Here is an 18,790-nt window from a genome sequence, read left to right as displayed (position 1 = left end):
CAGTGAAGGCTAGGATGGGGTGGGGAAATGAGGGGAAGGTCAGGGAGAGGAGTTTTATCTCCCAAGATGGATTAGAAAGAGGAACATACGGAACTCCTTGTCTTGGATATGCAACTTTATGCCCTTCTCTCCCTGCTTTCTCACCACTGTCCCAATAGCTCCGTCACCAGGCATGGTAACAAAATGAATTCCAGTCAGTAAAAGGTCAAAAGTGTAACATTGGTCTTTTTTTTTTTATTAAAAACTCCCAATATAGCCTTAAAATTATAAGTGAATAAATAAGTGAAAGTGAGTGAAAAGGTGAATAGGTTCTGAATAACAAAGGATAGTTTTAGGTAAATGGGGTAATAAAGTTGTCAAGAGACTATTTTGAAATCTACCCCTGCATGAAAAGTTCTATGCCAGAGCTTTGTCATCATTTGAAAAATAACCCAGGTTTTCAAAGAAGTACACACCAAGAGCACACGAGCAGGATCTGGAATATCTTGCCAGGTTGGAAAAGCAATTTTGGTCAGTCAACCAAATAAGACCAGACCAAATATGCAGAGGCTACCAGGTTTTTTTGTTGTTGCTTTTTTTTAGGGGGTCACCATAATACATGAACCACACAAGGATGGCAATGAATGGTGATGGAGTTCACACACCAATGAAATCATGCATATTTCAAAATATGTATGTGAATGTATACAGGTACACAACTAAAAATTAGGGGGGAAAATCTGTGGCAAACTGCCTCAAAACAGGTTTTCTATGATATAATGTAACTTTACTCCTATTACTATAGACTTTTCCCCCCTTATCACTGGACTAACGTTCAATTATTTTTCTTACCTAACATACCTTTCTGTAAATATTTAAAATTCCGAAAGTGTGGAAAAGATAAAATTAACAGCAAAAAACATGGAGCTCAGTTTTATTAGATTAACATGTAGCAAATTCTATTATATGAAAAAAATTCTTGGAAAATTAGAACTGAAAGAGTCCCAAGAAGTCATCTGGTCCTGTCCTCTTATTTTTTAAACTGGGAAAATTGTGGCCTGAGGAAAATATAGACTCATTCAAAATCACACCAATAACGGGGTAAACTAAGTTAGTTCTCAAGACTCACAGCTCTTTTCAGTAGGGAATAGAGGGTAGGAGCAGCAAGACTTGTGGTCTCCCTAGAAGAGGGAACTCCCAGGAATGGAAACTGCTACCAATAAGGGTTAGCGTCTTGAAGCTGTTAGATTTGTGTAGAGTTCTGGGAAGTTAAGCAAGTTGTCCCAGTCACAGTCAGGATGTTATCAGAGGCAGAATCTGGAACCCACTCTTCCCAGTTGCAAAAGCTTTTCATCCATTTGCTGTCTTTTTTTCCACTAACCCACAATAAAATAAGAGAAAATAATAAGATTAGGGAATAGATATCATAAAAATGGTAGAAGTGATGACAACCTCCTTCCCCCAATCTAACAAAAAGAGGTATCAAGACAAGAGATGCTTCTTCCAGAAAGAATGGAATTTTACCAGATATCAACTGAATTTGGACTTGAGAGGTCATGGACTTAAGTTCTACCTGTTAATACCTATGTAATCTTTTTGCATCAATTTCCTCATCTTTAAATAAGGAACTAGGACAAGATAAAGGCCTTGTGAGTTCTCTTCCTTCTTTAAATCCATGATCCTATGCTAGGGGTGGGAAACCTGAGGCCTTGTGGTCACATGTGGCCTTCTAGGTTCTTGGGTGCAGCCTTTTAACTGAATCCAAGTTTTACAGAACAAGTCCTTTTATTAAGTGGATTTGTTCTGTGAAGTTTGGTTTCAATGACCTATGCTGTATCATACTGAAGTTTGATTGATACCTAAAAAGCAGTACCTGAAGGGGAAAAAAAAGGTGTTTTGATGATCTAAGAGAAGGAAATAAAACTCAACCTCCCTCCCACACTAAAAAAAAAAAGCCAGCCCAAATGACAACAGTAGGGACTGTTGTTTTTCAAAGCAAAAGCTTTACACCAAGTACTCAATCATCCTTTTGAAAATTTACCTATAAACTCAGTACCTATTAACAACACTGAATTATGCTAGCCAAATACTTTTTCTAAACCACACTAGGTCTTTGCCTTAGAGGTGTACGTGTGTATATGTATGTATATGTATACATACACACAGAGAGCTTAGGACCTTGGATCTGACTTCTTTTTGATGATGTGGCACTAGCCCTTGGGTGAAAGTTTATTTTCACAATAGCCAGGTTTGACTTTCCTCTTGAGACAAAATGACCTGCAAGATTAGGAAGACAATGCCATAGTGACATTTAAATGACAAGAAAAAACAAAAACTAAACAACATACAAAACTACAAAAAACAAAAGAAATCTTAAGATGATTCAGGAATAATGTTCCAATTTACCTCATCAACAAATCAAATCACAACTGAAATTACTCTTTTCAATAAATGGAGGCTTTCATCATAAGACTTCTTTACCACACCTTTCAGTTTCTACTCTATTCAGGAATCTTTCCTACCTGTTGACTATCTCTGATCATAAAATACAAAGACAAATTGAAGGTGTATTTAAAAAAGGTAAAAAATGTCATATTCTTTTAGTCTTCTACATTCAACTACAAAAGATTAATAATCTAGAATGTTCAACTTTTAAAGTTGCCATAACTAGCATAATCGCTATGGTCGCTTTCTTTTTTTTTTAGAGGGAGTGGGTGAAGAACTGTCAACTACAAGAACATGCTTTCCTCAGCATTGTTATCTTAATCCTAACCTCTAGGGTTAGTTTTAGTAAGTCCTAGATGACCACCTTACCTCAGAATGAACATATAGTTAAATAACTGTCTATGCAAAAACACAAAAAGCAAAAACTTTTCCAATATATAATCCCAGTATGACTGACAGGACTCATATTTAGTATACTTAAAACATATTTTATGTTAACCTTTTTTCTACTTAAATGTTATTTCCACTACCCACCAAAGTATCAATATCCTTCACCTTCTATGGAAGAAAAACCACCCACAGTAAAACAACACTCTAACACTACTCAACTGGGGTAGTTATTTAGATATGTTTCCTCATTTACTCCCTGATAATCTTAGATTTTTTGTTTTTGGATAATCTTAGATTTAAAAAAAATGAAAAAAATTTAAATTGCCAAAATTTATTTTACACATATTTTTTGCTTTATGGAATGAATATTTTTCAGTGAAGTTGGCTGTAAAAAAAAAAAAAAGTACTGATTTTCAGTGAGTTCCATTATAAAATTAAAGATCTGTTTCCAGGATTAGGGCATGGAAGGAGAACCACTCAAGAGTTGAAGGCACTTACATAATGGTCAACTCCATGTTATCTTAAGCATTATAGTACACAAACAATACTTAAATGTTGGGAATTGGTTATCCTATGATTTGTTAACACTTTCCTCCAATCTGGAATTTCTTGTTCACAATTGACCAAAACAGTGGTGGCCCCTGTACTTTTTCCTTGACTTCATTTATTCTTTTAAATGTTTATTCCCTACTATATGAAGAGCCCTGTAAATGCTGGGAGGAAACAAAATTTAGGTGACACAAGTCTCTGCCCTCAAGCTTAGATTACCAAAAATTCAATTATCTTAACTTTGTTTCTCCCTTTTTTATGTCTAGACTGCAATTGCACATTATAGCAATGAATATGACATACCCCTCAAAACCCCTAATATTGAACAGTTTATATATAAGTAATTTCCAAGCTATTTTATTCTGTAGTTTGGAATTTATTGAGCACTTGCTACTTGGTACATCGTGGAGAAAACAGGCTATAAAGTCAAGAGAAACCAAGTTCAAATCCCACTTCTGATACTTGTGTAACCTTGGGCAAATTATTCAACACCCCTGGGTTTCCAAGGTCCTCTATGATAGGTGCTTAAAATTCAGTTTATAGAATTTACTTAGAATAAGTGACATTTATTAATTTTAAGGCAAGAAGCTGATATTTTCATTATTTTCCATTCTTCATCTATTTTCCATTGTCTTTTCCAAAAAAGGGGGCTAAAAAAAAAAAGCTTACCAATGGGTAGAATTGGGTTCCAGTCTCACTTGTTAGCAATATTGGCTGTCTAACTATAGGCAAATTACTAGGCCTCTCAGTGACCCAACTAATTCTCATGGATCACAAAATGCATAACAACTAGCTGGTGATAATCTAAGAGGCTTCCTTACTTAGAGCTACCTACACCAATGAAGACATAAAAGCCCCTTCTCCCCTCCAAAAAATATTTCAAAAAAGAAATGGGCAATTTTCTCAAGGTTTTTATTATTTTAACATGGAAAATGCTTGGAAAAATAGAAATAACTTTTAAGCAACTTATATCTTTATTCATGTTAGAATTACCACTAGTTTCACCTACCTTATCTATTATGAAACCAAATTTTCTTCTTGCATGGCTTGACCCTTAACATTTATATTTATAAAAGATTTAATCTCTTTTGGCTCAAATAATTTGGCTAAATTTGATGCTTACTTGAGCCTCTTCTATTAATTCTAAATTTGATTTGTATTCCTGATTTTGCTTCCTCTTCTTATCACTTATGAAATTATGACAATTTTTACTTGTATTCATTAACATAGTAAAAAAATTTCCCAGATGACCAAAAATAACAGAATCAATGTGGATAGAAAGAGAGAAAAGTCACTCCACAGGTTAATAAACCCACAACAGTAATTTTAACTCTCCTAATAAACCCACAATAATACAGATTTCCTACCTTGGAATAGTTATACTGCATAACTCCAACATTATATATGGCTCATGTGAATAAACAATCTTTCCTGAGAAGTTATTAAAATAGCAGCTTTTCTATCACAGTCCAATTTACTCAGACTCATATGACAAAAAATATCCTTAAAACACAAACTTAAAAGAGCATTCATTCATTTCTAAATTCTTTGGGTGGCCAACAATGGAGAAAGTAACTGTGTTCGCTGGATTTTTAATCCAAAACCCTGGTGAATGAAAATTCCCGATAAACTTAAGTCTTGACAATCAAACACTTCTTGTAAGTATCAGTCCACTTTTTAAAAAAGTGAATCCCTAAGATCATGTCAGGAGTTAACCATCCATGAAATTATTCAACTTTTAATTTCCTTCCATATTCTGTGAAATGGGCAGATAATACAAGTCCATACATTGAAAACAAAAACTGGATCTCAATTTTTCAGAAACAATTGTGTGAATGGTTGCTGAGTAAATGTCTTTAAGAAAGTGGAATAATATTTAAGGAATTCTGGGATACTGTATAATGCCTTTGCACATTGTGCTTTCAAAATCAAAATTTTACAAATTTATAAATACTATAATTTTAGGAATTAAGTGTTTTTGAAGAGGCTTTAAAGTTTGATGGTAAATTTATCTGGAAAGCCAAAGGTATTTTGTTTATGGATTCAATTTATCTATATAGGCAGACATTTAAGACAAGACTGATTTGTCAATAAGTCTTATTCTTTAGGATGGTAGCAGATTAAGTTACTACTAATGGTATTGAGTTCAAATAGTTGGAATGGAATTGTATAGACTTGCCCTCCTGTAAAAAATGGATGTGAACAAAACTAAAGAAGCAAAAAATATGGGTCTGACAAAAGGAAATATACAAATACTATATATTTCTAACAGAGTTCATTAGGTACAAATGGAAGAAATTAAAAAATAACAATGAAACCCCACAGTGACACTCTCCAAAGGCCCAAGAAAAGTGAAAGCAAAATTAATGTTAGATTTTTAAAGAATAAGCATATTAAATGGGAAAGCTTTATATATACAGGTTTTACTAGAATATCACTTAATGTTTTGTCTATGAAACTAATTTTTCCCTCTAAACTTGAAAATGTAAATTTGTTTGTGGCAATAATTGAGTTTTAGAAGTTTATAAATATACATAAGTAAAAAAAAATCTAGCATAAAATGAGGATAAATTAAAATTAATAGTATATATGCACAAATCTTTAGGCTGTTTGAGTAAAAACTGTGTCAAGGTACACAGTAAGAAAAGGGCAGACAAGTATAGACATCCACATCTGATTCAAAAGCAGTTGTTAGTTTTCATTTCTGAATGTTAAATATTCCCTTCATTTACAGTCTTGGTATTTACTATAAAACTTTACCTTCAAAGAGTAAAGACAACAATATGTAAACCATCAAAAGAAATCATAGGACTTCAAAGGTATTTCACATTCTCTGGAGCTTATAATCAATGGATTAATCCAGGTCATCTAAGGGTCACAAACAAGTGATTGCAACATGTATATATTGCAATTTTATTTTAATCGCACAAATGAAAGTTAGCATGTAGGAAATTTAAATGACACAGTATGGTAAAAATAGCAGAGAACAAACTGAAAAATAAAATCTAAAGAGGAGGTACACCTAAAGCATGAAAATTCAACATTCATTAGTGTTTCATCTTCAGTTTTGATTGACACTTGATGTGGAAAAAAAATTTTTTTAAACAAACTTTTAAATCATGATGACTCTTCTGAAGAGATTTCAGCACCAGCACTAAGATTTGTACATTCAGTTTGTTTGCGATTGACTTGTTAGCCATTTACAGAGTGTATAGTACAGATTTGTCACAGATCAGATCACAGTGTTGAGAAAGCAGTACCTTCCTGGAATTAGAAAGGATTCCCTAAACTGTACTCAGCTTAAGACATCCAATTTACAAAAGCACAAAAACTGTAATGTTCTGTTTTTTAAGGACATTAGTTTTAAACAATAAGGAAAATAACCTTAGCTTCTATTTCTCACTTTTAATTACTGAAATCTCTGGCAATGACATAACTGTCAGTATGACAGCAAATGTTTACAGTAAACCTTAGTTCAATCAAATTTTCTTTAACAAACAAATTCAGTGACCTGGGATAACATAAAATATAGATGAAAAGTAGCATGAATAAACATTGAGTTTTTTTTTCCTTTTATACAGAAATCATGTTAATTTTTGACCAAGGCACAAAACGTTTAGTGCATAAACCAGTTTCTTTCAGGATTCAGTATTTTAGTCTCTTGGACTACTTGTACCCAATATACAATTCCACCAGGCTATTGAACTTTTCTAACAAAATCAAACATGATTTCTGACCAGATTAGTGGAGGTATAAACAATCTCAATGATAAAATGTGTGCTTAAAAAAATTATGTGAACAAAGATGAAATGCCTCCTGTTACTTTTTATAGAGAACAGTACCTTAAAAGCTTGCTTTTTATCTTTAATGCCTTCACTATCACATGCAGAACAATGCACAGTCACAGGAAAGAAGAACTGGATACTATTATGCTAAGTTCCATCATAATCTTGTCTTTAAAATGGAATTGCTACAGAAGCAAGAAACTTTTTAAAGGGGGGGGGGGGGGGGGGGGGAGCAAAATACCTTATCAACCTTCCTTGAAGTGATTAAGTGCTGTGGATTTGGTTAACCATAGGGGAATATGCTCTTTAAAAGCTTTCTGTACTATAAATTGAGACCCAAAGAATCTAAAAGGCAAATTAAAATGTGAGTATTTTTCCAAATTCTAGCTAAATTTCTGACCCCTACAGACCTGAAAACAAATATTGCACTAAAATTACTTAGCATAAAACAAGATAGAGCAGGATGGGGTAGGGTGGGCAGTGAGCATAGTGGAATTTACAAAAACTTCCCAAGAACTCTATTTATATGGGTAGCAACTCACAGGAATCTTTTCCCACTTAATCTTACCAGCTTCAAATTAAAAAGGCCAGAGAAAGAAGGTGGATTTTACACCACACACACACACACACACACACACACACACACACACACACACACACACACACACACACACACACACTCTCTCTCTCTCTCTCTCTCTCTCTCTCTAATTGTTTCTTCTTTCCACCAGCAAAATCTCACTTCATTACCTAAAGAAAATGATGTAGAATTCTTCATTTTCTTCTCTATTCCCAGCATTTTTGTAAACCTAGTATTATCACAATTCTTTTCCTTGTTAATTTATCAAAGCAAATTTCAAAAGTAGCCTCAAAGAGAGAGAGCCAGGAATATGCACCTGGACATTTGTACTCTGTATTACCGCAGGGAAATGGATGTAATGATTCTCAAATTCAGTGATCAAATTTTTTGAGTTCCACAGGAATAGATGACATGAAACTCAGACCCATGAAGTTACTAAGATACAAGTAACTATAAAGAAAAATTAAGTACCTGGTTCTATTAACATGGTTACTGATTAAAGTCACAAAATATTCCTCATTATTATTCATGCACAAAATGTGTGAGAAAAAATATATTACAGAAAAAATTAATTTTAAATGAAAAATAATTCCCCCCTTTCCTCCCACAAAGAAATTTTTTCTCCTGGGGCTGGGCCTGGAAGGGCTACTTAAATGCTTGTGATGTGCACTGATTTGTGTACCATAAAAACAAAAACAAATTTTGTGGTGGTTGTTACATATCCACATGCATAAATCTAAAAAAAAAAAAAAACTGGAAACCTACAGTAAATCTATAACATACTATTTTTAACATTTGACCACTGATTGTATCATATAGATTTGGTAAAGCATTTTAACAATTTAGGAAGGCATCTACATTTTTAAATTTTGGACTGTACTTTTTGTTTTAATCTACGAAACTGCATGAAGGCTAACTAGAGAGGCTTCCTATCATTCTAGAATTCTCCAAACTGGACAAGTCATGTTTAGGTCACTTTCTTACAAATAACCCCTTTTCATAAACACATACATTTCCATTTGTTCCATGTTTTATGATCTGAACCTATACATGTAATAATTCATGGAATATCAAATGTGATAGGAAGACAAAACCTGAGAAACATTTGCAGTACAACAAAATAACTTGCTAAATCCTTCATTAACACTGAAAACCTCTCTGAAAAGCCTTCTTGAACTTTTCTCCTCTGTTTTAACAATGAATTTTGAAAAATGTGCAATTTTATCTTGACATGAGAATATTTCAATGCACTGTGATCTTGCCTGACAAGTATAGGATTTTCTGCATAATCATTACAGTAATTCTTAGACTCTTTTCCATCCTGTTGTAAAGGTCAGAAAAAAGCAGCAAACTGGGAGGGAAATAATAGCAGGTCATCGTAGATGTGTGACAGCTTTTATAATATGTTGATTTTCCCTCATTCCAAGTTATCTGTTTCCATTTTCTTCTAACAGCCCACAAAATGTAGTTAGTTACTTTATGTTTTCCGGTCAAAGTCTTATCTCCTTAGTTTTACTTTTTTTTTATGCAGTATTTGATTTGCTGAGTTCTTGTCTGATTGCTGATTAGAAAAGAGGGGGAAAAAAAAGAAAATTCATTAGTGATTATCCCAAATCAAATGATAAGTTATCTCAATTCATCTTATTAAAAGAAAAACAGTATGATGGTGGTTTTTTATTGAACACTGAGTTTCCAGGTAGAGAATTTCATTTCAAACTAAAAACACTACTATTAATTTAATTTTTGTGGAACATGCAGATGAAAAAATCCATGTGAAGGCTTACTTTGAAAGGAGTAAGAATGAGGAATGGCATCATCTTTGAGAAGCTCTTACTCATTTGATTTTCTCCTTATTTTACTATGTATATCACTAATTATATATAAATCTTACAAACTTTCAAAATAAAAAGTTCCTCTCTTTGGAACATAAGCCTCTGCCTCCAAGTTTGGCCTAGGTCTAGAGATGAATGAGGGTCCAAATTTGAATTGAAGTTCTCAAGTAGTATTTAAATGGTTATAACATTTATTCATTTGTTTTAAAATTTTGTTTCCTTTTAACTTTTTAAGTAGCATATACAACTAGAAACTCACCATCAATGAGCTCTTCTTTTAGTTTTGTTAATTCTTTCCTCATTTCATCTAAAATATCCTAAAAAAAGAAAAAGAGGAAAATAAATTACAGCCACAGGTACTTCGATAAATAATTAAAATAAACAGAATCTCTCCTTATTAGAATGTAGTATGAAGTAGAAGATATGCTATTTTAAACTAAAACAATTACTTCCTTGCCCCAAGGAAGGTATGAATCAGCAGATTTCTGGAAAGAGTCCAAGTCTTCTGTTAGTTCACTGAATTAATTAAAAAAGTAATGGGAAGGGGGAAATGCCCAAGTAAAAAAGCAAGGTAGGATAGCTTAAAAGGCTAGCTCTTAAAAATACTTTTTAGTTGGAAATATTTATAGCATTAAAGCTCCAAGGATCATGTGTGAACATCCCAGCTCAACTTGATTTTATAATAAAGTGCAGTCCAGGTAAGTTGTAGTTTTACATACACATAGAAGAAAACCAAAGAAAGCAGCTTCTTCAAAGCCAAGTAGAAATGTTTGAACACTGAACTCCACTCAATCATTACCAAAAATTAAAAAGATTACTATATCAGATGTCCCAAAAGTCTTGGTACAGTTTTAAGACTTTAGGGACACTATATTTTGAAATGAAAAAAATGCAAGATGTGAGACTTGGAAACTATGGAAACTAAGGAATGATTGTTATTATCACAAAAGGATCCTCTTTACAAAATGACTGACTACCAGGTTGTCTCAAATAATAACTTCCCCAAGACATTTATTATAGGATATAGAAAAAGGGAAGTAAAGAAGTGCATACTCAAATTTTCTTTGAAATTCTAGCCTCAAAATAAATGCACAAATAAAATCATCTCAGAAATAAGGTAATTTAAGTGGGAAAATGGAATTCAATTAGAAAAAATCCTCAATTTACAAAACTTTCAGAAGCAAATTCTCAATATTATCTATACTTCCTACTTTTCAATAACTCTGTAACATTTACTATTAAAACCATAATATTGCTGCATTTTTAAAAACCTTATTTCTCTGTTTAACTTAATATAGGTATTGATTTTCTTCCTCTGGATATTCATTAAATGAATGAATGGAAATTTTACCATAGGTGTCACCAAATATAAAACTTTTTGATAATCAAAAAAGAAAAAACACTTCACTTGCTAAAAATAGGTAATTCACCTATTTTAACATCTATGCTGTACCACTGAACAACAGTAAAAAAGAAATATTGAAAATCTCTGTTCATCACATGAAAATGAATTTCCAAAGTTATTTCATTGTTTAATCAAACACAACTTTTAACTTTATTTTTACATATACATTACCCCAGAAGCTATTCTAGAATAAAGTACAATTGATATCAGAAGTAGAAACAGATGCACATTAATAATAACTGCCAGTAAATACATTATACCTGCTTCAACCTGTCATAGTCTAGCCCTTCTGACTGCACTCCATTGGCACTGGGTTGCGCAGATGGCGTAGATTTTGGTCTATAGAAAGGAAATTTTGGGAAAAAACAAAGGTGAACTTAGCTTAAACTTTAAATAGTTAACAACAACTGAATTGTTCAAAATCAAACACTAAATTTAAATTTTTTTTTTAAAAAGATAATAGATCTGGTTAAAAACTAGGACCAAAAATAAGAAAACTTTTTTTTAACTTTTTCCATTTTTTTTCTCTCTGGATTACCTGTTATTTGCTAATGGACTAGAAAATAATAACAAACAAGGAGGAAAAAGAAGAGTAGAAAGTAGTTCTTTCAGAATATAATAAGGAAAAGAATGTACAGCATGCCAACAAGACAAACATGCCTAATAGGGCCATTTAAATTAAGAGTGGCCCATATGGTACCTTCATCACAACAGATTCCTGTTTTCATTTGTACCAGGTGTGTGGCAAAGTGATAGAACAGATAGCATGACTTTTGAGTTAGAGCCTAATGTTTTTCATCCAACATGAGTAATTCACAAAATCTATGTTCCACAAAAAAGGAACACTAAAAGATAGCTTTCTTCCACGCAAAAATTTTTGTGAAAACTCACCTGATAAATAGTTTAGGACTTCACAAAATCTATGATTTCAATGATGTGGTTGTTTACTTTTGCAAACAGGATCCAATGTGATCCAACATTCATCATAAGGTCGGGACTGTTTCAGTGACAATGTTTTCTGTACTTAATTAGTCTGATCGTTGGAATGGCCTGTCACCTGACAATGGCACATACCTGAAGCCTCTCCAGTTTGGCAGACTCTACAGAGCTTGTGATTCACTGGCATAACCTGAAAACCTAGGATCACCATCATGCCACAGTGAAACCACTAGATTAGAATTTCAGTGGAGAACTGAAAACTGTGCATTTCTATTATGATAAACCACACTTGGAAAATTAAAATATCATTTTCTTAACAAACAATACTGGCAAATTAATAACCTTTGGGCATGGTGCAGTTTTACTTGAATTGTACTTTAACTCTAGTACATAAAAAAAAGCTTAGAAAACATCTCTTCTAGCTTTGATTTTTAGGCTAGCCACTCTACAAGTGGCTTTTTAGTAGACTCTACAATTCTACCTTTTATGTTCACTTTAAAATATTTTGGTTTTTAAAAAAAGATATGACACACACTTCTTACTGTATAACACTTTACTTTGTTTAAAATACAGAATCTATTGACAAATATATGGACATATATCCTCTGGACATACAGGCTTCTTAAGCCAATCTACTCTAAAATAAAATTACTTTGCCTCAATTTATAAATCTGGCAAGAAGATAAAACCCTTAAGTCAAAATTAGTTGGTAACATCTATTTTAAAAGTTAAAATAGTAATTAACTTAAGAGTTCCACATATGAAAAACAAATTGAAGTAAAAAGATAAGTCATAAACTTTCAATTTAACAAGGTATTAAAATGATGTTAGAAACTGCAAAGCATAAGGTCTATTTATAACTTTTCACCGAGTTTTATTAAGCTTTGAATCTTTTGGTGTAATTAGATGATACTTATTTTGTTTTACAATTTTATGACATCAAATCAGTCAAATTTTGCTCCCTTACATACCTACCAATGTAGGTTGGAATGAAATTCAAGAAAAGAAAGAAGTATGATTCTTTTGGATAAGAAAATGCATTTTTGTTTTTTCTGATGAGAGGTTTTGTCCCTCTATTTCCAATGTTTGTGCCATAGACAAACAAGCTCATTAGCCTGAGATCTGAAAAGATATATAATCATTTCATAGTTAAAGAAATGGAGGAAGGCCCAGCATTGTTATATGAATTACCAAGGTCAGAAAGGTACGAAGTGGCAGATCTGGAATTTGAACCCAGGTGCTCCAACTCCAAACTTAACCCTCTATTCACTCTACCACTATATATTTACTGGGCTGCCCTTGGTATGCAGAACACTGTAATGTGCAAATATGGGAATTTTTTCACCTCTGCTCTTCTTGGCATCTACAATTAGCACAAAATAATTAAACATCAACTGTATTTTTAAAAATTATCTGTTTGTAGCATGTCTCCATCTACTAGGGTTAGGTCATCATTTTTTCTCACATAACTTCCAAAATTAATATGTGAATTAACTTCACCAAACAGACAACATCCTGACGTAACAAGGAGTATAAAATAAGCCACAGATTTATCTACTGAACACAACAGATCAATTATATTGTTATACAGTAAACTATGGTTGAAACATGCAGTTTTAAAAGACTTAACTCATGCTAACATGCAATCCACCACCAGCACCACCAGGATAATTAGCTAAAGGGGGGAACTTTTAATACTGAAGGAAAGAAGTAATCACCACTTTTTGGAAAAAAAAATGTTTCAACCCAAGTATCAAACCATTTTTTCAGGAAAATGAGCTAGTGAAGAATGTAGTGAGCATTTATTTACTTAACAATGACTAAATGTTACATGTCACTTTTACTATGAATATTTAAAATTCCATTTGAAGCTAGCAAATCAGATTTAGTCAGAACTAAGTTCAGATACTATAAATTAAGCATATTGCTTAAAAAGAAAAAAAACTACCACTGGTCTTTATTATCAAAAATTACTGAAAAATCACTTTTAACAGTATCACAAAATGTGTGAATTTTGTTACAAAATACCTTAAATGCCACCTAATGCCACAAAATGGTTTCAAATATCTCTTCTCAATAACTTTGGTAAATATTTTAAAGAAAAAAAAATATGTCTAGCAATGTGACTAAATTAACAGTTCTCAGCTGCTGGATTCTTATCTTCACTTGCATAAGAACAAAGGAAAAATAACTTAGTTTTCAGGGGTTATTCCCATCTCATGGGAAGAGAAGAGGTGTGCCAGAGTAGTTTCCCATCAGTTACTTGTACTATTACACCTAGGAGGAGTGCAATCTGTTGTTAGAATCAGTTAAAGAGAGATTAAGCTATCTTGCAAAGCTCAATGATATCTGTGAGCCATTATAATAAAAATAATTCATAATCAAAGGCAAAACTTGAGATAAACATTAGTCTCTTTAAATTTTAAACAGGTCAAATAAAATAAGCCAATTTAGAATTTAGTATGTAAACTGCTAAGACACTGTATTTACCACTAAGCAACTCAGAAATTAACATTCTCATAAAAAAGTAAATATATCAAATAATGACCAGCATTCAACTTCTGAAGTTATTTTATGAATGCAGTAATGCATTTCTCATTAATAAAACAAAGTTTACTTAATCTTGATAGCCCCCCTTCTTAAGATTTCTGGCTTTATTTCTCATGTAAATAATATCCATTATAAAAAGAACAGCTTCAGATATGTATTGCTAGTGACAACACTTTATGGAAGGCAGTTGAAAGGAATACATCACTGCTTGAAAGAAGGGCTAGGAGCACTGAGTTACCTGATTCATAAAGCTTTGGTCCTACTAAGTTCCTATGGAACTATTCACAAACTAGGGTTGTCTTGGCTACAAATAGAAAGATAGTGGGCCAAAATAACACACTTCTAAATAACTCTCCCAGAATTATAAGGAGTGTGAGGTATGAATATGGATAACTACTGGTATGACTATGCTGAAATCACTATCCTAACACAGTAGACATCAGCTTATTCACCAGCTAGGTGACTACAGGGGAAGAAAATACAATTAAAAAAGTTTTTAATTAAGCTTTTGAGCTCTACCAATCCTTAAAAATGTATTTTTAAAAAACTTATAAAGTCAAACTTTATAAAAAATTTTTGTGGTGATTACCAATCCATGTAAAAAAAGCTCAGCCCTATCCTGAATACATTATTAATGGATCTCAAATCACAAAGTCACAGCAGGATGATACCTGTGTAATGAATCATAGGACCTGTTGTCAAAAACAATCTGATTTTTCCTTGGAGAATCCCGTCTATGAAGGGGAAAAACCATTTAAATATACAATAGTATGTTCTGAAAGTTCTTTGTTACGGTACTGTTTTATAGGTCTTGCTTTTTGCAAGTTATATCAAAGTAAGGAGTAACAGAAGGCAATAACTTTAATACAGCCTTTCAACAAAAAATCAGAACTTGAAAAATTTTTATAAACATTGAAGTAATTCTACTTACTTTTCAATTTTAGTAAGGCAAAAAATCCTGATATAGAGATTATCTTTATGGGCCTTTAAGAAAGCAACTTAGGGGCGGCCAGGTAGCACAGTAAGAGCACCAGCCCCAGAGTTGGGATGACCTGGGATCGAATCCAGGCTCAGATACTTAGTACCACACCCAGAAATAACTGGCCATGTAACCTTGAGCATGTTACTTAACCCCAATTGCTTAAAAAAAAAAAAAAAGAAAGCAACTTAACACCACCATAGATCAACCAAAATAAAAGCTGTTTATCGGTAGACCTAATTAAGTGCAAAGTTCTAAAGTACTTTAAAGTACCAGTCAAGAATCTTTTAAGCATGAATTCAATTAGGCAAAATTATCTTTAACAAAAGGCACAGGTCCCATTTTCATCACATTTTGAACACACCACTAATAAAACACTTGAGAAAAATCATATGCATCAAAGAATCTAGAAGTTGTTTTAGGGACCTTAAACTCAAGTCAACAAGGTAAAAGTAGTTTTATTCTAAAGCATTTTCCCCCTTTAATTTTTATTGTTGTTGGTTGACATTCTGGCTTAATATATGTGACAAAGTGGAGGCTTGGGTAACATCTTAAATCACCTTATACACACACGTACACATGCGTGCACACACACAAAAAGGTCATTATTTCCTTATAGTTCAAAAAGATGAGTTGCAATTATATACATAATATCTGACATTAATATGGCTCTTCTAGTACTTTACCTACATTACCTCATTTGATCCTCAGAAATTAAGTATAATGGAAAAGCATCATGTGTGCATGAACTACTTGAGTAAAGGGGTGGGAAGGGAAGGGAGAATGGAGTAGAGAAAGAGAGGAAAACGAAGGAAGGTGGGAGAGGGAGAGAGTGGAGGGAGCGATGGGTGGGAGAGAGAACAGCAGCAATAGTCCAAGGAATCAATCTACTCAATAATATGTGCCCCAAAGTAAGTGTGAAATGCATGTCTGCTGAACCCTCAGTCAGTATCAGTTCTCCTGTTTTGCTCCCAGTATACTTTGTCATGTGCGGTACAGCTCTAGACCCTCTTTTCATCACTGCCATGGAAAGTCTTTTCAGACTAGTGGCACTCCTGAGATGAGAAACCAGGAAGGGCTTTCCTAACAACTCTGGCCAGCTAGAAAACCCCTGCTGTGTTCCTGTAGAAGAAATAATTGAGGCAGTGAGCATCCTTGAATAGAATCGAACTAAAGTATGAAGCCATTCCTCACAGCTAAGTCTTTATCCTGTTTTTGTTTTTATCTATGAGTAGAAGTCCTGGTTCTAGCCTGTTGCCTGATTTGTTTAGTAGGAAGGACTTCTCAAAAAATAAAATCTATATTTAATTATTTCCATGCTAATGCCCTGGATCCCTCTACTTTCTGATACAGACTGACTTCTTTTAAAAAGATCCTAACCCCTTTCCAAATGTAGCTTTAAAGATATTGTTCTACAAGTTGTAGTACATGAATGTAATGGAATACTATTGTGCTATAAGAAATGAAGAGCAGGCAGACATCAGAAAAGACTTATATGAACTTATGCTGAGTGAAATGAGAACGAGGAGAACATTGTACACAGTAACAGCCATAGTGTGCAATAACTGACTTTGACAGACTTAGTCCTTCTCAGCATTGGAAGGACCTAAAACAATTCCAAAGGACTCATGATGGAAAATGCCATATACATCCAGAGAAAGAACTATGGAGTCTGAATACATAGCAAAGCAGATTATTTGTGTGTGTGTGTCGTTATTTTTTCTCATGGTTCCTTCCATTCATTCTAATTCTTCTATACAACAAGACTAATGTGAAAATGTTTTGTATATGTAGAGTCTATATCAGATTGCATGCCATCTTGGAAAAAGGGAAGGGGAGGAAGGGGGAGAAAATGTAATTTATGGAAGTGAATGTTGAAAAATAAAAATAAATTAACTTTAAGAAAAAGCAAAAAAAAAAGATATTGTTTTATACTTTATGGGTGATTCAAAGTCATTTCAAAGAAAACTTTGATTAGCCTTACACACTGACTTTAAAACTTGATTTCCCCTTTACACTAATGTGCCATAGATATGTATATGGTTAGGAAGAAATATAGGCTAGCAGTGATGGGCCTACAGTCAGAGACAGAACCTGAACTTGGGCTTCTCCTGACTCCCAGATGTAGCACATTCTTCCACTATGGCAGGTAAAAGAAATTAGTGATTTTCCAAAGGAAAATTTAAGAAAAAGAAAAAAATGAAGGTCCCAAATCTATTAATAGCCCTAAACACCTTTTAATTAAATCTTTAATCTATCAAGAAACCTCTCAAGTCAGTAGCATAATTTTAAAAAACAAAACAAATATAACACTAGTCCTGTGATTCTAGTGGCAAGGTATCTTTCTTAGTCTGTTTCCTAATCCATAAAATGAGGCATATAGTAATTGTACTACCTACCTCACAGGGGTTCTGTGAGAAAACACACACACACACACACACACACAAACACACACATGCGAAAGGAATAATCTAATTCAATATAACACATATTTGCAAAGTGCCTACTGTTTGTATGGTATTCCTTTCTGGATCATGTCTCAAGCATTAACACATCTAATGAAAAACCTACAATAACATTTCTCTAAAAGTGAATTTTTAAAGAACCTATCAAGACTTAAAAAAAATAGTCTAAATACACTCAGAAATGTACGAAAATACCTTTTTCTTTTGCTTAATGAACCTAGTTATGCCACTCAATAAGATCACAAGGGCATCTTTCAATGCCCCATCCTAAATTTCACAGGAATCAAATTATGCTCAATTTCAAGCAAAATAACTATCCTAATAATGTCCTTTGACTGTATTTGTCAATACTAGCACTTTGCAAAGAATGATATAGAAATAACTAAGCTTCCTGGGGGAAAAATTTGGTTTGTACACAATGCCCTGTGCTACATATGAAAATCAGGAAGATGAGCTGCATGGAAACTTCCAGTTCCATACATGGGGAGAAAGGACTTCACCCACATGAGATGAATTCTCAGAAGGCAGTCCTCTATTGACTTAGGGCAGCCCATTCCCTGGCGTGCAAGACAGATCTCAAAAGTATGATGACCATACTTTCAAAACGCCATAATCAACAGTTTTGACAACTGATAGCCTTTTGGAATTGTCTTTTAAAAGATCACTTCATTTTCTTGAAATCATGAAAATCCCACTGGACTCATTCATTATTGCAAAAAGCATATAAATTATCTGTCAGGCACTCTAATTAAGACACCTGGGGGGCGGCCAGGTAGCACAGCGAGTAAGAGCACCAGCTCCAGTGTTGAGAAGACCTGGAGATCGAATCCTGGGCTCAGACACTTAGCACCCACCCAGAAACACCTGGCTGTGTAACCTTGAGCAAGTTACT

At 33.4% G+C, this 18,790-nt stretch overlaps 1 protein-coding gene across 11 annotated transcripts in view; it reads right to left on the bottom strand.

Annotated features, from left to right (window-relative positions):
* Nucleotides 1-6,262: 6,262 nt before the first annotated feature.
* ENAH (ENAH actin regulator) overlaps nt 6,263-18,790 on the bottom strand; it is a 136,200-nt gene continuing 123,672 nt past the window's right edge. For 6 of the 11 annotated variants that reach the window (XM_069062577.1, XM_069062578.1, XM_069062582.1 and 3 more), the window contains 3 exons: nt 11,226-11,304; nt 9,820-9,877; nt 6,263-9,289 (listed from right to left, as the gene is read on the bottom strand). In XM_069062577.1, coding sequence (XP_068918678.1) covers nt 9,252-9,289; nt 9,820-9,877; nt 11,226-11,304 — 175 coding nt within the window. In that variant the 3' untranslated portion in view covers nt 6,263-9,251. Of the gene's footprint in view, nt 9,290-9,819; nt 9,878-11,225; nt 11,305-15,125; nt 15,189-18,790 lie in introns of all 11 variants that reach the window. The other 5 variants (XM_069062574.1, XM_069062576.1, XM_069062580.1 and 2 more) reach the window with 1 other exon arrangement.

The sequence above is a fragment of the Petaurus breviceps genome, unplaced genomic scaffold (assembly GCF_028583685.1).
Source record: "Petaurus breviceps papuanus isolate PSGF00001 unplaced genomic scaffold, PetGlider_PUasm1.0 90466, whole genome shotgun sequence".
NCBI lineage: Eukaryota > Metazoa > Chordata > Mammalia > Diprotodontia > Petauridae > Petaurus > Petaurus breviceps.
The sequence above is the reverse complement of the archived record's forward strand: the minus strand, read 5'-3'. Positions and strand labels throughout refer to the sequence as shown.